This window comes from Pyrgilauda ruficollis, unplaced genomic scaffold (assembly GCF_017590135.1).
Source record: "Pyrgilauda ruficollis isolate IOZ18807 unplaced genomic scaffold, ASM1759013v1 scaffold23, whole genome shotgun sequence".
NCBI classification, from domain to species: Eukaryota; Metazoa; Chordata; class Aves; order Passeriformes; family Passeridae; genus Pyrgilauda; species Pyrgilauda ruficollis.
This window is the reverse complement of record NW_024522539.1, coordinates 11,315,164-11,338,148: the sequence shown is the minus strand read 5'-3', so window position 1 is coordinate 11,338,148 and position 22,985 is coordinate 11,315,164. Positions and strand designations below refer to the sequence as shown.

Sequence of the window (22,985 nt, the reverse complement as noted above, 5' to 3'; positions counted from 1 at the left end):
AAATATAGTTCGGTCTGTGTTTATTGCCTAATTAGCTTAGAAAGGTGCAGTAGGTCTGACTGGGATGGAGTTAACTTTCTAACTAACCATAGCAGCCTGTGTGATGCTGTGTTTTGGATTTGAGTCTATAACACTGCTGGGAGCACACTGGTGTTTTGGCTACTGCTGAGCAGAGCTGGACAGTGTCAAGGTTTCCTTTTTTCCCCACTCTGTCCCCTCAGTAAGCTGAGGTGGGAGGGCACAAGGGCACAGCCAGGACAGCTGACCCAGGCTGGCCAGAGCAATATTCCGTGTGCTGCACCTCCTAATGTCAGGAGCCACAGGAGGGCATTTTCCACACTGTTGTTTGAGCCTGGCTGGACATCAGTTCCCTCAGGGTGAGGTTTTGTCATGGGTGATTGCCTCTGCTCTGCTTCCTGTCCTCCCCAGCCCCTTTTCCTTCTCTTACTAAACACCTTTTTCTCAACCAATGAGTTTTCTCAGCTTTGCTCTTAATGTTCTCTTCCCTGTCCTCCTGGTGCCAGGACTTTCCTAAGGAATGTTACAGAAATGCCTCTGGCATGTATTAGCTTCACTGGAAAATGTAATATTTCTTTCCATTCTCTCTCTGAAGTGGGCCAGATGGAGAACATATCACCTGGACAAATCATTGATGAACCTATTCGTCCAGTTAACATTCCACGGAAGGAAAAGGACTTCCAAGGGATGTTGGAATACAAGAAGGAGGATGAACAAAAACTTGTCAAGAATCTTATTTTAGGTAAGCATCTTTCTCATTTGTGGCCTTCTCTGCTTCCATACAATCTGAAAAATGAATGATAAGAAGACAGAATTTGCATTAGGAAATGCAAATTAGGAATGCTTATTTTGGTTTTGACAGTGTTCAGTTTATCTACAGTTCCTAAATGTGTATTGTAATCTAATTGTCCTTCCTGGTGAGTATAGTACATATTAGCATGCCTGCATATTTTAAACAGGCACTTATATTTTCTTATTCTGTTATTTTACCAAGAAAGTGGCCCTTAGTTTTGCTCTGAGTTTTCACTGGCCGAATATATATATATATATACATGTATATGCTATTAACTGGGGAGGTTGCAATTACCTCATATAACATCTTCCAATGACTTGACACTTAACAAGACAATGTGTGTTTGTTTTTCCCAAGAGCTGAAACCACGTGGGGTAGCTGTCAACCTGATTCCAGGACTCCCAGCATATATTTTGTTCATGTGTGTGCGCCATGCAGATTACCTTAATGATGACCAGAAAGTGCGGTCGTTGTTGACTTCCACTATCAATGGCATCAAAAAAGTGTTAAAGGTTAGTTAGTCTGCTTAGTTAAGAAAAAAACCCATTAATTTTAAATTTGCTTTTGGTTTTATGTTAGGAGAATGAGGAAAAGGCTTTCATTGAATTGGCTCTGGGTTTGTCATCAGTGAACTGCGACTAAAGTCCCAAGAGTTGTGTTAAAAAAAATAACAAATTTCATTACTGGCATTTCATCCCTGTAGTAGCAGAGGTGCATTGAATTAATGGGAGAAGGACTACCTTCTTTTTGTTTTGAGTAGTCTCCCTCCTATGAAGTTCAGCTTATAAAGTTTTGGATGTAGTCAGAGTTTGCAGAGTGAGTCTTTGTTTATCTTCTCCAGAATGCTTAAATAAACAGTTCCATTTGCAGTTTTGGTTAACAGATTCCTCATTTGCTTCACCTACAGATTACACTGATGATAATATGTTACTGCCTAAAGTCTTTTCACGGAGTTGGCTGGGAGAGTTCAGCCCAGGTGTATCTTGAAGGCATTATTAAGACATGAACATGTTTTATGCTTACATGGTTTTTTATTTTTTAAATGAGAGAGATGTGTCAAAAACCAAGCCTTTAATCAAACTACAATTTTTGGAAAAATACTTAGTAAACAATCCTGCAGGAGCTTAGATATCAATAAGAATTTTTGAACATTTTTAAGTGAAAGAAGTGCACACTGTGGAGCTGTAGAACCATTCAGCACACACTCAAGCCTGTGTTCTTTGGTGAGAAGGGTTTGTTGTTTTTGTTTCGTTTTCCATTTCAGGCTGCCAAAATTGTTGTGATATAAGTGGCATTCATCAAAACTGAATTGTTTCCTGCTCCTTCTGCTGGCTCTGTGTCATTCCAGTCTTCCCCACTGGGCTCTTCACAAGAGTCATTGGCTATTTTGGGAATACAGTCACATTGCCCTTTGATTTCTGCCCAGAGCAATTAGGATGGGTCTGTAAAGCACAGAAAGATCATCTCTGTGGAGGAAATGATATTTGTGAAAAATACTAAGGAAAAGAGGGAGGGTGTTAAATGGTACTTTGCCAAAACCCTTGTTTTCCTAATACATTACTGTAATACACAAAGTTTTGCAAAACATCAGAATGAGGATCTACTAGAAAGTGTACTTTAAGCATTTAGTTGTGTATCTTGCATTCTATTTTATTTCTCCTGCCAGTCTTTGCTGAAGTGTGTTTGTCTTTATCTCCAGAAAAGAGGAGATGACTTTGAGACAGTGTCCTTCTGGCTGTCGAACACCTGCCGATTTTTGCACTGTTTGAAGCAGTACAGTGGAGAAGAGGTAAGCTCTTATTCTGGTTTCTCTTGCTCTCCAGTCAGCACTGCTCTTTAACAAATCTTGTACAAAAGATCTAGTCATAGTCTCTTAAAATGGCTAGACCTTTTGGAATGAGTGATGGTGACAGCATCAGTGGAAAGCACAGGGATGTAAGATTTGAACCAGCTTCCCTTTATTGTGGGCTGGGACCCAGAGTCTAGATGACATTGGGCCCCCAAAAGGGCCAGCTCAGATTGAGCAGGAGGATCTGGCAGCTACCATTATGGTTTTTAGCAATGATTCACTCCTCCCTATCAAAAGGGCCATATTAAGCCTTTTAGCCTTTAGTATGGCAGACCAGTTGATATTTGGAGGCTGTGATATGCCCAATTCCTCTTTCAATTGGGCTTAATTGGGCTTTTGACCACAGCTGGCCGGGTGAAAATGCCCATGCTGGAGTGGGAGGAACTCTTGCCTGCCAGAAAGCTGGTAGAGTTGTTCCTGTGTCACAGACCTGAAATTTTGAGTTAAGGAAGCAGATGCTGTGGACATGACACTTGAAAAGTAAATCCTAGCATTGGCCTCAATCAGACAAAGTTCCAAACTAAAATTTTGAGGGGCTGTGACTTAAGGTATTATTTGAGAGTTGCGTGAAAGAAAATGCAAATACTGGATTTGTGCAATATTTTTGTGCTCTACTGAAGCATTAATTTCTGTTATTTTATGAATGCAGGGGTTTATGAAGCATAATACACCTCGTCAAAATGAACACTGCCTCACTAATTTTGATTTAGCTGAATACAGACAAGTACTGAGTGACTTGGCTATTCAGATCTACCAACAACTTGTCCGAGTGTTGGAAAATATCCTGCAACCAATGATTGGTAAGACAAAGTTGAAATCCTTAAAATTCACAACACAGTACCAAAATTAAAATTGTGGTGGTGGTAGTAGATGTATCATGTATTTCTTCCTAAACAGTAGAGTTTCATTACATCTCTGGTGTTCTGTTCAGAGATGACAAGGACTATTCTGGACAGGTTGGATTAGAGGAAAAATAAACTGTGACTGGTTCTTCTGGCAGTGCCAGAATAAATTGGTATACCTTATTCATGCTTGGCATAAATCAGGCATTTGCAGGAGGAAGCTGTCAGGACAATCTGATCTTTGTTACCCTGTCTGTTGGGAAATATCCCATGGAAAAATTAGACTTTAATTACATGAGAACTCTTAATTGAAATTAATATGGAAAAAATGTTTTGTTGTTGTTATTGACAGCAGTGAGGAATTAAATCACAAGTAGTGGTAAAGCTAACATTCAGAGAGGTTTTTGTTTTTTTTTTCATTAAGAATACTTTTCATTTTCTGTTCAGACAGTACTCCCACAGAAATTTTCATGATGCTTTCCAATCACAACATTTAAAAGAATGGAGCAGCTCTCAGTTTGCTGATTCTGCTGCTCATATGACTCTAGGAAGAAAAAAATACTTTCCTGAGCTAGATTCAGACTGTCCTTTTAAACACACAGGCTGGAATCTTTGTAAAAACCCCGTGAACTTAGATTTTGCCAAACATAGTGGGACACACTGTTTCTGTAAATCATGGTAAACTGTGGCTAGCAGAAAGCCCAGCCTGCTCTCCCTGCTTTGCTGTCTTGCCCAACATGCTTGTGTGCCAGCAGTTGTCAGCCATTGCAATAATGGTGCCAACCAAATGCAGTTTCAGGAATGCTGGAGCACGAGACCATCCAAGGCGTGTCAGGGGTGAAACCGACAGGGCTGCGGAAGAGAACGTCCAGCATTGCTGACGAGGGCACCTACACCTTGGACTCCATCATCCGGCAGCTGAACTCCTTCCACTCGGTGATGTGCCAGCACGGCATGGACCCAGAGCTGATCAAACAGGTGGTCAAGCAGATGTTCTACATCATTGGGGCCGTGACGCTCAACAACCTTCTCCTGCGCAAGGACATGTGCTCCTGGAGCAAAGGAATGCAGATAAGGTGGGACAGCTTGTTACAGTGCTCTGCAATGCGCTGCTGGAAATCTTACTGAACTCTTGACGTTGCTGAATATCATTTTGATGGAGTTGCAGATACCTGGAATATCTATTTTTCCACATGCAAACTGGTGCAGATGGTGTTGAACTGATTTGGTGAAATTTGGTTAAAAACAGCTTAGTTGACTTTGGCCAAATCCTACCTGACATTCAAAGAAATATGGTAGAAGCCAACCAAAAAGTGTTTCATTATCAAGTGGGAATCATAACTGTAGGTGAAATGTTGGTAATTGCTTCCTCAGCTTTTAGAGAAGAGTAGCAAACATGCCTGCTGCTTTTTTTTTTATACTGGTGGTGCAGTGGATACCTCTTTGTCTACACTAGTTTGCTGCATCCTGAGGTAAAGCTGTCTGAATCATCTCCTGCATTTCACATCACTTGTTCAATGGATTTTACTGGCATATGTCAGGAAATTTAGCCAGGGCATTCCAGTCCCTCAGGTTACGTCCCAAAGCCTCACTGTACTTTAACTTGGGCAAAATCTCATTTGCCTTTCTTTTATCACATTCATGCAATTAATAGGAACAGAAACAAATGGGAAAGACTAGCTAGTGGAAATCTTTGTTTCTAACAAAGAATATTTTTCTTTCTAGTCCATAGTTTCTAACTGTTATGAAAGTCAAAATCCCTGCCTTAATTGGAAGAAAACAGTGTGAAGACAAAATAACAAAGCACATAAGGACAAAGAAGCAGCACTGGGAAAGAGAAATTGCACATGCTTTCCATTTATCCATAATCAAGCATTAATGTTCTTGATGCTCTTACCTCTTTGTACAGATACAATGTGAGTCAACTGGAGGAATGGCTACGTGATAAAAATTTGATGAATAGTGGGGCTAAGGAAACCCTGGAACCCCTCATCCAGGCTGCACAGTTGTTGCAAGTAAAAAAGAAAACAGATGAAGATGCAGAAGCCATATGTTCAATGTGCAATGCACTGACCACTGCCCAGGTGAGCGAATCCCCACTGTCTGTCTGAGCAGCTCTCTGCTCTGTTGGTGTTGCTGTCTCTGCCAGCACTGCTGTCACACGTGAATTGGAGGTTTCTTACTTGGTTTTGCTATAACAGATTAAGTTGGAGGGGTGAAAAAAGGACCAGATTCTTTTGAGTCTGATGTTTGAGATAAGTTTTGAACAAATGAGAGGAAGCTCAATAGATTGTGCAGGGTGCAGTGCTGTACACAGTCTCTCAGTTTTTGGAAATCCTTAGAGAAAAGTCTTCATTCAAAGACATCTCTGTACTCCAGACAGCTCTGCCTAGGGTAGTAGGAGTTGGTCTTTCTGCCATCAGAGTTGGTATCCAGCCAAGTTGATGGACAATTCAAACAGAGCTGTTGTCTGTGAGTCTGCAAACAAGAGTGTGAGGTTACTGTACCCATCAGCCTCAAAGGCTGAACCAAGTGGGCTCAGTAAACAGACTCCTATTTATGAAAGCTCAGATTTTGTACAGATACGTTGCACTTCTTTTTCAAACCATGCTACATTTGCATAGAGGTTGTACAGGAATGAATGGACCCAAGCATCTTTGATGCTTACTGAACAATTCTCACCAGGAAAAGGAAGAAATTCCCCTTTCTTTCACAGTTGTGTCAGCACTATCAGTTGCATTAATAAAGCTATTTTGATTTATTAATTCACGTTACTGGAAGGTCACTTAGCATTCTACTGAATGAGAAGTTAGAATTCCATGTGCTGTGTTTTGACTTTTTAACAAAATGTTTTGTTTTTTTAATAAAGGGAATGGTAAAAAAACAAAGAGAATTTTTAATAGGTTTTTTCACCCATATTATTTTTAAAGTCTTTCTTATGTAATTCTTTCCTTTGGTGGTATTATCCCTGTTTTTAGAGAAATAGCTCACTCTCTTGAAAAACAGAGAAGTTGTAAGACTACAGGAGGTCATGACTACAGGGTAAAAATTAGGGTGAGAAATACATCATGTTTTTGGGGGTGGGTAGGAAAACAGTCAGTTACTTCTCATGTGATTTTTCCAGCATTTGGTATTTTCATCATGTATGTAGAAATTTTGGGTTTCTACAGCATGTGTTCTGAAAGAGGCAGTCATTTAACATAGCATTGGGCAGGGTGATCGAATTCTGCATTAATCAATAAAGCAGAAAAATAACAGATACTTGAAAACAACTTTCTTTTTTTAAATAGGTGATTTTAAAATTATATTATTAGTAATCACAGATGCATCTGTTGATTGATCAGTAACGTGAACCTGAAAGTGATTGTTCTTTTTCACAGATTGTAAAAGTTCTGAATTTGTATACTCCAGTTAATGAGTTTGAAGAGAGAGTCTTGGTGTCATTTATACGTACAATACAGGTATGTCTATCTTTTCATCAAAAACCATTTGACTATTTCTAAGAAAACCTCTGATCAGCCAAAATTGTTTGCATCCTGAAATACATTGAGGAAAATTAGTTAAACTGTGCTTTTTAGCTATCATAGTTTAACAGCATTGAATAGGTGATGTCAGCCTTAAAATGTGAACAATCAGAAGTTCCTGCCTCCAGACTTACATGAAAGTGTTAGTTTCCCTGTCACTATGTATGAGGTTTTTAGGTGAGAGATTTTTGTGCTTATTCATCTTTGTGTATATAAGCTCACTGTGTGACAACTTTTCAAGCACCAAGATTTAGATGTGCAAATTTACCCAGACCTATGTCTCTGTGAAGTTCTGTGCTTTGAAAACTGAGGCCTATATCCATACCAAAGTTCTTAATTTGCCCCTTCTATTTTTGTATATATTGGTGAAAATGAAAAGTTTTGAAAACTCCAAAGAGAAGCAGCCAGTAGAGCATGAAATTTCTGATCTATTAGAAATTGAATTACAGTATAGCAAGATAAGGGAAATTGGGAAGGTAGAACTAAGATAAAGCTGTAATTCCACTTACTGAAAAGATGGTTGCCAGACACTGAGCAAAATCTTCCTTTTGCAGGGAATCTAATGATTCCCAGATTGTACTGTTGAGGGGGAGATGTGCAGAACTGAAGCAGATCAAAGTAACTGCAGTGTAAAGTCACAATTGGTGTAAATGTGTCAGCTCAGGTTAGCACAGAGTGTGTTTGCACACGCGCATCTGTGAGCACAGATCAGCTTTGTAAGGTGGCTCTTACCAGTCAGCTGGCTAAATGTCATCTCTTTCTTGTCTTTGCAGGTGCGTCTGCGAGACAGGAAGGACTCTCCTCAGTTGCTCATGGATGCCAAACACATCTTCCCTGTTACTTTCCCCTTTAATCCATCCTCTCTGGCTTTAGAAACCATTCAGATCCCAGCCAGCTTGGGCCTGGGCTTCATATCACGTGTGTGATCCCCAGGATGTGCCGTCAGTGTTAGATGGAGAACCAGTTGCCTGATATCTGTACCTGTTAAAACATAGTGAGCCACTAACCCCACGTTTTCTGAACAAAGCCTGTCTAAGCCCAGATGTGTAGTTAAGGTAGCTGGGAACTGCACAGCAGCACCACAGGCTGAATGCTCCTAGAAAGATGTGCATTTGTGCTCGGTCACTGCATTGATGAGGACATCACTGATTTGTACGTGTCCAGAGTATGGAAATCGGGCTTGGACAAAAATTGTGTCTTCAGCTGTCTAGAGACATTTTTAGATCTTTAGTAACATATTTAAATAGTGTAAATTAAAATCCATATGTAATCTTCTCATAGATGGGGACCAATAGGGACAGTCACAGTCCTGGACATGGAAAACTTGAAAGTAAGGCATTTTGTAGAATACACAGTCACGTGGGAGCCTGTTACATTTAATTTGTAAAAACTGAATGAAAAACACAAACTGGCAATATATAAAGTTATTTCTTAAACCACTTCCTCATTTATGTCAGTTTGACATAAATTGTAGTGATAAGTCCTATAGCTCACTATATGCTCTAACTTAGGTGTTTATTTGTTAGAACTGTGGTTTACCAAGCAAACTAAATCGCTGCTGCACATTCTGTTGTTTTAAATGTATGACAGTATCATATTAAGCACTAAAAATAAGACACTTCATTTTTTTGTTGTCAACCTTATTTACAGTCTGTTGCAGTCTGTTATTTTAACTGGATTTTTGCACATTGTATCAAGTAACACCTGTAGAGGAAAATGGTAACTAAGCACAAGTAGCACACTGGAAATTACACATTTAGTTATTTTTAAAAGTGGTTAGCTAAAAATACAGAATCTTGAAACAAACCATCAGAAGTCAGTAATGATTTTAGTATTTATTTAGGTTACAGAGTCTGTCTAATGTTCTTTGTTTGTAGACCCCAGAGATGGCAATGTGTATTTTAAGTATAATCTCTTGGTTTTTTGATACTTAAAAAAAGAAATAACTACAGAGGAAAGTCTTCTTTCACACTGGAATATGAAAAGAAAAACTTTAATAGAAAATTTCTGCAGTAGCCCAAGGCTCTCATTCTTAGAAGGGTTGACTAACAAGAAAGTTAAGTAGGTTTTGACTATGATGCTGTCACTTGACTATGATTCATGCTGATTTAATGGTTGGAAATCAGAGTGCATAATGAGAAACTGAGTTATTTTGAATGTTGCACATTTTACTGGAAAGATTTTTCTGTCTCGCACATCTTGGATCTGCTATATAAAACTCACATTTCATGATGTGAGGCATAAGCCTGGTGTAAGGTTCCAGTTCTGTGGTGGATGGCTCAAACATACATGTAAAAATAAAGCCACACACATTGCTCAGTTGCGTTGTGCAATATTTTTAATGTATTATAATAATCTGCATCTTAGTGTTAACATTAATTTATTTTACAATATTGATAAATAACCTAGAGGTACACTATTAGACTGTTTGGTGCTCCTCTGTTTGCCTGCAAATTCGCAGAGAAAAGATTTGCTGTTAAGCAGACTGAAACATTTCAGTTTTGTTTTACTTGAAAGGCAGACGTGCTGTTTGTGTGGTTGCTAAAATTGGAAATAAAGACAACATAAACTTTCTCATTATCATTTGAGGATGCTCCTATCATCTTGCCTTCAAATGGCCCATATTACATTTGATGGATCGTGCCAGTACTTCCAAGAATTTGTACTGCATTGTAAAAAGGTTCTGAATGATCTTTGCTAAATGATCTAGGTTTTCCTCTGCACCTATGCCAAACACTCCTTTTTAAACGTTGCTTGATTTCTGAAATTCTGGCTGCTGTGAAGTGGCTGCAAATAAGGTGTAAGGTCGTTTTCAGACTGTCAGGTACTGTACTTGTGAGAATGTAATGGCAAAGCCTTCGCATCCAGTAACAGGGTTAGGAAAGAAAACACAGGAGAACATGCTGACCTCCCAATTTTTTTTCTCCTATTGAAAAACAAACAATTGGCATTACAGTATGTTCATACTGTAGATCAGGAAATGTATCCACTACTTAAGCGTTAGTGTTTAAAATGTATGCCTAAATGTATTTTTGTTTATTTTTGAAGTTTGTTTACCTGTAAAAAGCCTTATTGTATTGTTTCCTTAAAAAAAGTAGTGTCTAGTAATTTATAGGTATCATCCTTAAACTCAGTGGTTTGACTGGTATTACTTTTGTATCACATTAAAAGTATATGCTGCTTGACATGTTTTAAAGGAAAATATTTTTGAGTTGGAATAATGTGTAGTTGGTAATTCATCTAACATTTTACATGGCAGTATTTTACATGCACTTTTCAGAAGTAAAATTTTAGTGTGAGTGTATAATATAACTTTCACCTTAGGACTAAAATCTCTTTAACCATGGAATATAATGCAGAATTATTTAAAGAACTTTTTTTTTCCTTTGAATCATTGTTATGCTCTTTTAATGTGGACATATCTTTTATATTTTAATTTATTATCTATTGAGATGATAGATTTTATCAGATGCTGGAAAAATACTTGTCAGTGACCCCTTAGAAATATATACAGTTATTCTACAGATTTTGCACAATAATTACCTCATTCAGTTTGGTGTATTTTTATTCCAGTGATCACTTTATTCTGATGTTTAGGACACAGTCTTCTATCCAAATTTTGAAAAAGGGTTTCTCACACTTCAAACTGGGATGGAATATGAAAGTGCTTAAGTCAGTTAACCGAGATTAATCTGTTACAGGAAAAAGTAGCATCAGCTTCATTGAAAGTGGATTGATATCCAGCAACATTTGTTCCCAACTTGGAAACACCAGCAATTGCAATTTGAAGGTCTATATGTAATTTGTGATTTAAACTGAACACATTTCAAATACCATACTAAAATTATGAGCAAACACTTGGGTTTTTTAAGATGCTGATACTTCATGCGATGAGTAAAAGCCTTTAAACATAGGTTTTCACTTGATGCCACTACAGTACATAGATGAAAAACAAAACATTGTCAGAATTACCTGAGCTCTGATCTGTTGTAGTGTCTGATGTTGTACTTAGTAAATGTATGCATCATAAAAACTGTAGCCTAATAGCTATCACTGGAAAATGTCCAAATAAAAGTACAACTGTACAGTTTGTTTCAGGGTTTTTTTGGTTGGTTGGTGGCTCATGAGCTGCGTGCTGGCATAGACCCCAGCTGGTCACAGGGTTCCCTCTGCCTCCATGGCAGGCTTGGTGTTGACTGCCAAGGGAGTTGGTTAAAATCTGAGGATGTGTAAATACACACCCAGATAGCAGCAGTGTGCCATAAACTGCTGTGCTTATGGGAGAATGCTTTGTTCAACATAACCCATTTCTGGTTAGGGTGTTTTGTTGTCTGATATTGTTCCTGAAATAAAATTTGAGTAACTTCACTAAAGCATTCCCTTGTGTGCTATGGAAGCTCCTTGTGTCTGGTGGGTCTTGGCAGGTATCCACCTGCTAAAACACGGCACTGTGGTTATTCAAGTCTTCTTCCTCATAAATTATATTCAACTATAGCACCTGTTAGCACTTTAAACCTACTAAATGCACTCAGAGTTGTTAATTTTTATCTTATTCTGAGCTTGTCATAGAAATTCCTTTACAGCTCTTTGTAGGGCGGTGATTAATGTGTCTGTTGGTTCTCTCCGCTGGGTCAGGACTGCTCCCTGGGGACCCTCTGGCAGCCGCAGTGTCCGTCATTCCCGCTCCCTAAAGGTGTGTCCGAGGTGCCAGGACGGTGACTGGGAGCACGCCGAGCTCTGGACGGACAGAGCCGGGATCCCGCTGCCCGTGGAGGCTGCTCCGCCCGGCGCTGCCCGCTCTGCCGGGCCCTGCGCTCAGCGGGCCGGGCGGGGAGCGGGGAGCGGGGCAGGGCCGCTCCCCACGCCCCGGGGCGGGGGCCGGGCCGGGCCGCGGCACCTGCGGGATCTGCGGAGCCCTGTCCGCACAACCGCGGCTGTGCCCCGATGGCGCTGGCCGAGCTCTACACGCAGGTGAGCGGGGCTGGGGAAGGGCCCAGGGCAAGGGGCCGTGTGGGCTCCGCCGGAGCGGGGCTGGGGCCGGTCCGAGGTCAAGGGACCGTGTGGGCTCCGCCGGAGCGGGGCTGGGGCTGGCGAAGGGCTGAGGGCAAGGGGCCGTGCGGCTCCGCTGGGACTGGCCTAGGGGAAGGGGCCGTGTGGGCTCCGCAGGAGCGGGGCTGGGGAAGGGCCCAGGGGCCGTGAGGGCTCCGCCGGAGCGGGGCTGGGGCTGGGGCAGGGCCCATGGGAAGGGCCGTGAGGGCGCCGCCGGAGCCCTTCGTGCCCGGGAGCGGGGGCACAGCGCGGAGCCGCCCGTGCGGGACACCGCACACAGGGCACCGTGGGGAGACACTTCTCTTGGAGAAAAACACTCCTTTTGTGGGAGTCTCGGCCTCCGGGAGCAGGTCTCGCTGTTCCAGACAGCGATTAGGCGATGTGAAGGTTTAACTGCCCTTCCCTGGGCACTCGGGCTCGGGGCGCCGCGCTTTCTGTTGGGCAAATATTGAATGTGTGCGGCAGAGCCTGGCCCTAAAGCAAAGATTCTTCCTCCTTAATGCGCCTGCTGAAACTTTTGCACAACTTTTCCCTCTTCTCCTCTAGTCACCGGAGTGTTGTGACGTATCGTTTGTTTGCTTAGCTTTAAATAACAAACCAACAGGGATATGTGGGTGATTTGGTGAGCCTGTCCCGCATGTGTTGCAGCAGCAGCGGCTCCCGTTGAGCCGGGAGCTGCAGGGCTGGTGGGTCCTGCTGCTGCCGCCGCGCTCGGAGCCGCTGGGAGAAGGAGCGCGGTTTTCCCAGGAATGTTGGACAGGTGAAAGGGGGAAGGAGTGCGGGTGTAACCTGACACGGAAATGAGCAAACTCCCGTCTGTTTACCTGCGAGGCAGGGTTTGGAGACAGCCAGCTCTCTAGGCTGGGTGCATTTGCCAGTGGAGGCTCCTGCAACTCCAGGGGCCTTTCCTGAAGAATCCGTGCTTTTATCACATTCTTCTCCCTCCCTTGCTCGTCCTTGACCTAGCGCAGTTCATTTTCTTGCATGGGAACACACTGTGTGCCCCTGAGGCTGTTTGGTGGTGATATTCTAACTCACAAAGAACAGCAGCAAACAAAAAATTCAATTTAGCAAGCACTTTTTGTAAGCCAGGAGGAGATCAGCATAGTGTAGGAATGATACAAATAACAATTTTTAGTTGGATAAACATGGAAAACTCAAATGTAAAGCTAATTTAGCCATGTCTTTCATGTGGCCATTACATAGAAACTTGTGGAGCTGGGCTTTTTTCCCCTTGGTCAGATAGATGAAAACATTGCCATTACAGTTGTTTGGGGTTGTTTAGAAAATGTCTTTGTGATTTTGGATATTGTGTGAAAACTGCCATCATGCTGAAAGCATCAGCGAGGAGGTGTCATGGAAGCAGCTGAGGTTTCCATGGTTGTTCACCCCCTGATGAGCACCAGGTTGGTGTGTGGCTCACTAGAAGGGTCAATGTCTGTCCTTAGAGATACTGAAAACTCAGCTGGAGAAGTCCCTGAGCAGCACAGGCTAACTCACAGGACGTTCCTGTGCAAGTCCCTCCTGCCCTAAATTGTTTGGTGGTGATCATTGGGGTTAGAATTAAGGCAGCTACAGCTGTGCAGTGCAGCTTGCAGGGAGCTCTGTAGGCACCCACCTGCAGGCTCAGTGGGGTTCTTGGGGCAGAGCCTCTCATGTTCTGAGGATCTTGGAGCTTCCAAGGCTCCTTCCAAACTGGAGAGGAAAAAAGTCGTTTGTGCCAAAACCAACAGTTGCAGCACCAAGAGTAAAGGGAATACAAGTCCCCAAGGGATCTGTGGGTCTGCTCACACTCCATGAAATGGTGACTAATGTTAATTTTTCAAGTAAGCAGCTGCAGCAGTTCTCACAGGTTTATTTAAACAGCTTGTTTCAACTGACCATGAATATAGCTAGGGTGAGGGAATTAAGGGAAGGGTTTTGGCTATCAAAATAGAAAGATGCTGGAAGAGTACACATTACAGTTTATTGTGTGAGTAGGGACAACGATGTCATTTTGTCATACCCTGTCAGGATGAGAAGGACACACTCCACATCAGTAGAGTAATTCCCTACTAACTGAGGTTTCCAGCTTTGTTATATCCTTTTAAGGACTGTTGCTTCCCATAGCTTCTCAGGCAGAGCATTTAAAGAAGTTGCTTTTGCTTCTGCATTTTAACTTCAGCATAGGAGAACTAAATGGTTCAAACAGCATAACTTACATTCAAATATTTTTTTCAAATATCTATGCTTCAGTAGGTTACAAATACCTTGCTGGGATGGAGCTAACGTATGCCAGTTGATTGTTTGTAAAGAAACCAGCCAGTAGTCTTTGAAGTTTGTCCTAGAGCAGGGAAAGATGTTTGGAGGTTGCACTTCAGTCCCATTAAAAGAAGGGGAACTGTGCAGTCTTTCTTAGGTATGACAATGTGCCTATGGCAGAATGCATTTTGAGTTCAGTGTCCTATACCTGAATTCAGGGGAGTGATTTTTTATACCTGATTGTCTGAATTCTGGTAATGAGATGCTTTCTCTGGTACTTGCTTATTTGAACCCTCCTAGAAACAAGATCTCTCCCTTAAGTGTGTTTTATTCTTTGTTCAGTGTTAGAGGATTTGAAGAGCCTGGCAGCAGTCTGGCCCTTGCTCACCTGCCTGCATGCTGTGTTGTTCTGCAGACTCTGCTCTGAACAGGAAAAGAATATGCATGTCTGACATTAATGAGTCTGCTTTCTTTTTTTATTCTTTCATGAAAAATAACAAAACCACAAAAAATATCTCCTGCTGTACAGGGCTAATAATGATCCCCAAAAGTCCCGGAATGGGGTTGCACTTGAAAATTTGAAAGGTATTTTTTAATGCTAGACTGGTATTATGATAGTAGCTAAGCTAACTGTTGTCTTGTTTTTCTGTTGCAGTACAATAGGGTTTGGATCCCTGATAATGAAGAAGTTTGGCAGTCTGCAGAAATCACAAAAAACTACAAAGCTGGAGACAATTTTCTCCATGTGCAATTAGAAGATGGAACTGTAAGGAGAAAGGCCTGAATTATTGTGGGGTTTGCTGAGATGTGTTTATGCAGAAATATAGCATCACCATCCTGGGATCTAAATAACATGTACACATTTCCCTTTTTCATCACATTGAAATTGGTACAGTGCACATCTTCTGCCCAAAAATATAAGGAGTGCAATTCCACTGTCTGTACACATTAGTATAGAGAACATACCTCACAGATTGCTTTGGAGACAAAGCCTGAAACTCATCCTAAACTGAAGTGAAAATCAGAAGTGCACAGCAGGCATAGTTCTCTCTCACAGAGCCAGATGTTGCTTTTTTATTGGTTTGTGTAAGATTGTTAATTTTACTATCCAAGTTCTTTACAGATTTAATACTTTGAAAGCATTTATGTATTTCTGCATTCCTGTTCTGTAAAGATAAATATTAAAGGTATGATATAATTGATTTGTTGAAAGAAATAGAAGTGAGTTTTAAACTTTCTGTAAAGGAAACTGAGATGTTGCAAGTAAGGATAGTTATAGAGCTGACTTGAGTTCTGACCAGGTCTTTACTTTCATTCAGTTGCAGCTCATCTGTTATTCTGATCTGTACTTGAAATATTTCTTTTTTTTAGAGAGCTAAACATGTGTCCCATTTTTATAAATTTCAATACAAAATATTGTAAATAAAGAGAATGAGTCTCTCTTTTTCATAAGCAACAAACAGTTCCAATTCCCCCAAGTTCAGTGGGATGTATGAAATCCATGAAATAAAAGATAAGACAGGGCTCTGTCAACTCTATAACTTAATGTAAAGGTAGAAGATTTGTATTTTCACAAGCATAATGCATTTTATAACATTTCAAGTAATTTTTGTTGACAGGAGCTGAGTTACCCTGTTGATCCAGCTGCTTTGCCACCACTACGAAATCCTGACATACTTGTTGGTGAAAATGATCTCACTGCACTCAGTTATCTGCATGAACCAGCTGTTCTACACAATCTTAAAATTCGTTTTGTGGAGTCTAAGCTTATCTACACATATAGTGGTAAGCTAAGTGAAATGAAGAGTTTTTTAAAAATCTTTTTAAAAAAGTATTGATCTTGATTCAGTTTGCAACATGATGTGTGTAATGTTTTCCTGAAGTGTATTTTAGCTCATATTAACTGGTTTTATATGTTAGTACAGACTTGTTTGATCATCGGGACATTCTACCTAGAAAATATTGCTACTTTGTATTATTTCAACTGCCAAAACCAGGCATTTCATGTAACTAACCTGTGTTTTATTTTTGTTTTGCACACTTGGCTGTAGGGATAATTCTGGTTGCAATAAACCCCTATAAGCAGCTGCCAATATATGGAGATGCCATTATCCATGCATATAGTGGGCAAAACATGGGGGACATGGATCCACACATATTTGCTGTGGCAGAAGAAGCATACAAGCAAATGGCAAGGTTCAGTATGTTATTTAATGTCCATAAATAACCCTTGAAGTCTAGTGGCAGTCAGTGTTAATTGTCATTTAATTTTACTCTATATGTGCCACTGGCTATTAGGAATACATTTGAACACGTAGCTTAATTAGAGGAAAAGGAATTCCTTAACCAGCTGAGGAATTTCTAGAACTTGAAACTATTTTCATTCTTGATGAGGGGTAAAACACTGATTTAGTGAATAGCAATGATGTCAGCCTAGAGGTTACAGCAGAGAAGGAGAAAGAGAAGAATAGATGTAAGATGGAACTGATGTGTGAGACTTGGGCACAGCTGTGATTTCAAACATTGTTTCATGTGTGTAATTCCTACTTTTATACATGCCCTTTAGACATGTCTGACATAAAATGTCTGGTTATTTGGTTTTAGAAATAACAAAAATCAGTCCATTATAGTCAGTGGAGAATCAGGAGCTGGAAAGACTGTGTCTGCAAGGTATACTATGAGATACTTTGCCACTGTGAGTAAGTCAAGCAGCAATGCACATGTGGAGGATAAAGTACTGGCATCCAATCCAATAACTGAGGTAAGTTTGGGAGAGTGTCTGTCAAGTCTGTACTCATCAAGGGAAGAATTCTGAGAACTTCTGGGAAACTTTGTTTGAAATTTTCAGGATGCTTCATCTGCCTGAGTTAGATATTTAAATTCGAATTTCAGCCTCTGGATGTTACTGATGGAAAGAGGTGGTCAGCCTCAGGAACACCTGGTCGTGTCTGATTTACCAGTGGCCCTTGGGAGGAGCTAGTTTGCCCAATTAGATGATGATGTAACAATACTGAACAAGTTGATTGGTTTTATTACTTGGACCCTTATGTTGGAAAAGTATACTTTGTCTAATTTTTAGTTTATGTAGCATTTTACTATTTGACTTGAGGCTTGTCTTCAATTTTGGGCCTCAAAATATAGGTAACACAATTCAGTGCTTGATCAGAGATTGATCCCTGAGCACCTTTGATTTTAGAAACTTGTAGTTGACTCAGGTTTTGACAAGTTATTTTTATGAGAGACGTGAGTAAAGCAAATTGTAAAAGTTTATAATTTTTGTAGGCTGTGGGCAATGCAAAAACCACACGGAATGATAACAGCAGTCGATTTGGAAAATACACTGAAATCAGTTTTGATCGGAATTACCAAATCATTGGAGCTAACATGAGAACATACCTGCTTGAGAAATCCAGAGTTGTATTTCAGGTGGGTAAAATAAAGTCTAAAATAGTCAATGTCAATATAGCTCCTGATGCACTATACTAGTTCTATATAGAAAATATTATGGGAAGTTCTGAAGAGTGTATCCAATCAGTATTTGATTTCTTTTTTAACAGAAGATAATATTATTTATTATATGATATGACTTTATTCCATGTTCTTCTTTATGTTAAGTGAAGAATACTTCTCAGGGACAATTCCCTGAAATAACTACAAGAAATATTTGAGAAATCTGTACCTTGTGGTTACAACAGTAACAGAGGCAAATTGTATCTGGAAAGGAACAGCATATACAGGGCAGAGAGAGTCTGAGTAAAAAAAAGGCTGAAAATTTATAAGGCCAAGGCTTATTTCATGTGACTCACTCCAATGTCATGGCTTATGATAATATACTAAAGAAGGTATTTAATTTTATATAATGGTTTTTACAAAGGTTTCTTTTTTAATAGTATTGTAACTTTTCAAGTACACTGAAAAATACTTCCATATATCTTCTGCCCTGAAGGATGGTTTGGAAATTGAGAGGTTTTTGAATTCCCACAGGGCAGTGTTTCAGCTGACACTCCTACACATCTTTTTTTACAGCATTTGACTGTTCTTATTAGTAGATGGTTGTTCAAGCTGAAGAAATTATTAACATCCTTGGGGAAAGAACTATGCATATTGGTATTGGAAATAAAGTATATACTTGCATGTATCACTTTCAAAGCTCTTGCTAAGATAGACCATTTGAATAATAAACAATTTCTTTGCTCATCTGTGTTGCAGCAGAATTTAGCCTTCAGTTGTCATTATCACTTTACAGTAGTGTTGAATATTGGGTGTTTTTCAGTTTGTTTCTTCATTTTGTTGTTAATTTTTTTTTCTGTGATGTTACTCTTTGCTTTATTTTACAGTCAGAAAATGAAAGGAACTACCATATATTTTATCAGTTGTGTGCATCTGCTATGCAACCTGAATATAAACATCTTAAATTGGGTAGGTCTCAAGAAAATAACCTGCTCTTCACTTTTGCAGTGCAGCATTTTAAGGCTGGCTTTTCAAGTGCTAGGATGTTTAGTGCATTACAGCATAAATTCATAGCCTTAAAACAGGACCTACATTTTTAAGTCACTTAGCTGTTAATCCTGCTGGTTTTGGACTTGATAGCAAATCCCTGGAAAGTCAAATAGTGCACAGTCAAGCACCTGAGTGTCTTTGGAAATCTTATTCTCATACTTTCTGATGTGACAGATGTTATGACATCCTAGGGACATGATTCATTTATCTACAGAGAAGCTGGGAGAAGCAGAATTTAGGTGTATGTTTACACAGTCTCCATTCCAGTTTTTTTATTAGATGGATATTAAGATTTCTCGGAATTATGAATACTGATCTGTGTCAGCTTAACTGGGTTGGGCACATGGATTTCCCTCAGAAAAAAGAGGACCTCCAGCTCATCATTGAAACACTGTCATCTGACAGCACCTTTAGTTTTTTTGTGTTACAAAAGTTTTAACAAGTGGCTCTCCCCAGTCCTTAATTTTTGCAGAACTACAAGATTTGCTTCTTTTCTACAGGAAGTGCAGAAGAATTTAACTACACACGAATGGGTGGCAGCACTGTAATAGAAGGAGTTGATGACAGAGCAAATATGGTGGAGACTCAGAAGACATTTGCCTTACTGGGTAAATTCTTGGGGATACATTTTCGGTTGATTTTTTTTTTTTTCCTGAAATGGGCAAAGGTGTATTGTTTCTAAAATATCCAAAATGTTAGTAGTAATTACCAAAATAGTTTTTTTCATAGCTTGTCCATTGTGGTTGGTCTGTTTTCGAAGTGCTGGGTAGGAGCAATTAGCAACTGGTGTTAATTGTTACTGGTCAGAAGCATTGAGGGCTGGAGTTTTCTTGGCCATAAACTAACATGCTGTGACAGAAGTGATACCAGAAGCTTCTTTGCCCCAGTAAAAGCTTATGTAAAAGCTAAATCAGACTTGAGCTGGCACCTGGGGAGGTACAGGAACTTATGCCCAATCTATCATCAGATCAGACAGGCAGAAAATGGGTGGAACCAAGGATTTGCATCCTACTCTGCAGAGATGCTGTACAATTCTTGGCTGCACAGCAAAGCAAGTTACCCAGCATTGTTCTGATTTAATTAATTGTACTGTTTCTGTGTATTTCAAATAATCAAAGAAGGTTTTTTTAGGTCTGAAGGAGGATTTTCAGATGGATGTTTTTAAAATGCTGGCAGCAATCCTGCACTTGGGCAACGTGGAAGTAGCAGCTGTTGGAGATGAAAGATCATCCATCAGTGTAAGGAAGTAGCTCATTCAGATACTAACATTTTCTATTCTATTTTATGCCAGAAGTGCTTTAGCAATAGTTTCTCTCATATCTGGGGCTCAGAGCAGCATTAAATCTGGTGTACAAAACTTGATTGATTTCTCCATCTCCATCTGTGTGGAACAGCAGCGAGTGTTCACACAGATGCTGTTCTGTGCCCAGCTTCAGAAGGTTTAACAAAAGGCAAAATGTGGCTAAGAGTGCTCCATATCCAATTGATCCACAGCTGCTGGAAAAATCCATTTTGGAACTCTCTGCAGGATGCAGGAATTAGAGCATAGTCAAAGCTGCTCAGAATGTGTCCTAGCAAGCTATGCAAGTCTAAAAGGCAAGAACACCTAAAAATAGACCAAAGTAACTTTCTTTCAGTGTCTTAATCCAAAACATCTCATCCAGTCCAAGTTTTTCTCTCCTGTATCAGAAGTTTTATCCAGTATTATTTGCTTTAGCTCATCTTGCTATTTTGCCAGAGGAATAAGTAAATACAGCCCCTCGCCTATCTAAAAATAAAAAATCATAGTTTGGTGGCAGCAGTGCAAGGACTTCACTTTCTAGACAACAGTTAAAGAATTAAATGGACCTTAATAATATTTATTGATCTTCTTTAAAGATGGAAGATAAACATCTCAGTATATTCTGTGAGCTTCTGGATTTAAACTGTGACAAAATGACCCGGTGGCTGTGCCACCGAAAGATTGTCACCACCTCAGAGACCGTGGTAAAGCCCATGACAAGGGCCCAGGCTGTCAACGCCAGGGATGCTCTGGCCAAGAAGATCTACTCCCATTTATTTGACTTCATTGTGGAAAGAATTAACCAAGCTCTGCAGTTCCCTGGCAAACAGCACACTTTCATTGGTGTTTTGGATATTTATGGGTAAGAACGTCTCTGGAAACAGAGTGCATTTCTTTGGAGTAGATAAAAAAGACACTTTTTTTGTGCTGATGAGTTTGGAGGGGCTTGTTTTGCTAAAAGGTCATGGTCATGTGAGTTCTTTAGCACCCAGATTAGTGGAAGTCCTCTGCTACTATAAATACCTTTTTTTTATTTTTATTTTTTTTGTGAATGAGGTAAATTTAGCTTCTCATATGATACTTTTAGATTTAGCTCTGGGTTTTTTTAGCTCTATTATGTTTGGTAACATTAGCTTTTAGAGAAGTTTAGAACTTCCTTAGCATCTTCATTAGTCTTACCATTAGTTAATTGTCTTAGAAACATTAAGATATCTCCAAAGAGTTTCAGGGATACTGCCATTTGATTTTGATGTCAAAGAATTTTTTTCCTTATTTGAATTGTGTTTCAGATTTGAAACGTTTGATGTGAACAGTTTTGAACAATTTTGTATCAATTATGCTAATGAAAAACTACAGCAGCAATTTAACCTGGTATGTTCTTTTTTAATTACAGTTCTTTACCTTATTTTGCTTCAGGGTGGATATTAGTAAATGCTATTTGTGCTTGAGTGATGGATATTTCTGGATAGTGACTATCCAGTAATAAATAAAAATATTTTATTTTTATATGTAAGCATAGGCACACATATATATAAATGAAAATTTAGAAGTTTATTTTCTTACAGGCAGACATACAGTGTACTCCAAAATATTTTTTTTTCTATCTTACGTGTACAACAGCTATGCACATGCAGACACTGTACTTATTTTCCCTTAATTGTAACCTTCTTTATGTTTTCATAATTCTTGCAAATCCAGCATGTCTTTAAACTTGAACAAGAAGAATATATGAAGGAAGATATCCCATGGACTTTAATAGACTTTTATGACAACCAGCCTGTCATTGACCTTATTGAGGCTAAAATGGGAATTTTAGAACTTCTGGATGAAGAATGCTTGGTAATTTAATATTTGCTCATTAAAAAAAAAAAAACCAAACAAACAAATCAACAGCTGTATAGATATATTTGCTCATTTAAAAAAAAAAAAAAAAAACAAACAAACAAATCACAACTGTATAGACTTTTTTACAAGTGGGGCTTGTAATCCATATTTTACCATTTTCAGTGGAAAATATAACATTTTCTTCAGAAAAGGAACATTGATGTTTGCCCTCTATTTGGCAATCTTGACTGTGAATTACTTACTCTATTTTCTCTTATAGTATTAAGAACATAAAGCTGGATCTCAGAACTTAGCTGCAAGTAAGGCAGCAGCTGGAGCTGATCCCTGTGGGGGCAGTGCAGGGCTGGAGCAGGCTGGGCAGGAGTGCAGCGGGATCCTCATCCTTCCTCACTTCCTGCACTGGGGGCAGAGAGCAGTCTGCTGCTGCTAGTCTTGCTCCAAGCAGGAATTTGGACGGCTCAGTCCCCAGGGGGCTCTTCCAGCAATATTTTTCAAATTTAGTTAGTCCACAAATCACTGATTTTGGTACAAAATCTTGTGGATTAATACAATCTTCTTTCCAAAAATTATTTGCTACTGGTGGGTCTGAACTGGTTATCAGACTTTGTAATTCACTGAAGGGGTTTTATGCAGAGTGTTTACTGATAGTCAGCAGCTCTGCTGCTCCACAACTCAGTTTGTTAAAGAGATTGCCCTTCTTATTATTACAGTTGCCTCATGGAAAAGATGAAAACTGGCTTCAAAAGCTGTATAATAATTTTGTCAATAAAAACGCACTCTTTGAAAAGCCAAGGATGTCAAACACTTCTTTCATCATTCAACACTTTGCTGATAAGGTACAGTGTAAACAACACAGTGTTGTTCCCTGTGTTTCTAGCAGTTGCTCATTCAGAAGAAAAAAAAAAAAAAACAAATATAGGAAATAGGAAATATTAACCACACCTATTTGGAACTTCTATAAAGTTGATCTCCAGTACATACTGATATTTGTTTATTGGTGATACTGCCTGTAACATGCCATTTAAATGTAAGAAGTCCTTAA

General features: G+C 39.7%; 2 protein-coding genes across 5 annotated transcripts in view; both read left to right on the top strand.

Moving 5' to 3' along the window:
* The window catches only part of MYO5A (myosin VA), a 99,842-nt gene extending 88,443 nt beyond the window's left edge, over nt 1-11,399 (top strand). For all 4 annotated transcript variants that reach the window (XM_041469098.1, XM_041469096.1, XM_041469095.1 and 1 more), the window contains 8 exons: nt 614-760; nt 1,169-1,323; nt 2,511-2,600; nt 3,310-3,460; nt 4,296-4,578; nt 5,412-5,586; nt 6,883-6,963; nt 7,800-11,399. In XM_041469098.1, coding sequence (XP_041325032.1) covers nt 614-760; nt 1,169-1,323; nt 2,511-2,600; nt 3,310-3,460; nt 4,296-4,578; nt 5,412-5,586; nt 6,883-6,963; nt 7,800-7,952 — 1,235 coding nt within the window. In that variant the 3' untranslated portion in view covers nt 7,953-11,399. The remainder of the gene's footprint in view (nt 1-613; nt 761-1,168; nt 1,324-2,510; nt 2,601-3,309; nt 3,461-4,295; nt 4,579-5,411; nt 5,587-6,882; nt 6,964-7,799) is intronic.
* Nucleotides 11,400-11,970: 571 nt separating this feature from the next.
* The window catches only part of MYO5C (myosin VC), a 33,957-nt gene continuing 22,942 nt past the window's right edge, over nt 11,971-22,985 (top strand). Inside the window, exons 1-13 of the mRNA XM_041468980.1 lie at nt 11,971-11,997; nt 14,972-15,082; nt 15,936-16,101; nt 16,368-16,512; nt 16,921-17,077; nt 17,599-17,742; nt 18,654-18,735; nt 19,317-19,424; nt 19,948-20,054; nt 20,695-20,960; nt 21,388-21,469; nt 21,797-21,937; nt 22,654-22,779. Coding sequence (XP_041324914.1) covers nt 11,971-11,997; nt 14,972-15,082; nt 15,936-16,101; nt 16,368-16,512; nt 16,921-17,077; nt 17,599-17,742; nt 18,654-18,735; nt 19,317-19,424; nt 19,948-20,054; nt 20,695-20,960; nt 21,388-21,469; nt 21,797-21,937; nt 22,654-22,779 — 1,662 coding nt within the window. The remainder of the gene's footprint in view (nt 11,998-14,971; nt 15,083-15,935; nt 16,102-16,367; nt 16,513-16,920; nt 17,078-17,598; nt 17,743-18,653; nt 18,736-19,316; nt 19,425-19,947; nt 20,055-20,694; nt 20,961-21,387; nt 21,470-21,796; nt 21,938-22,653; nt 22,780-22,985) is intronic.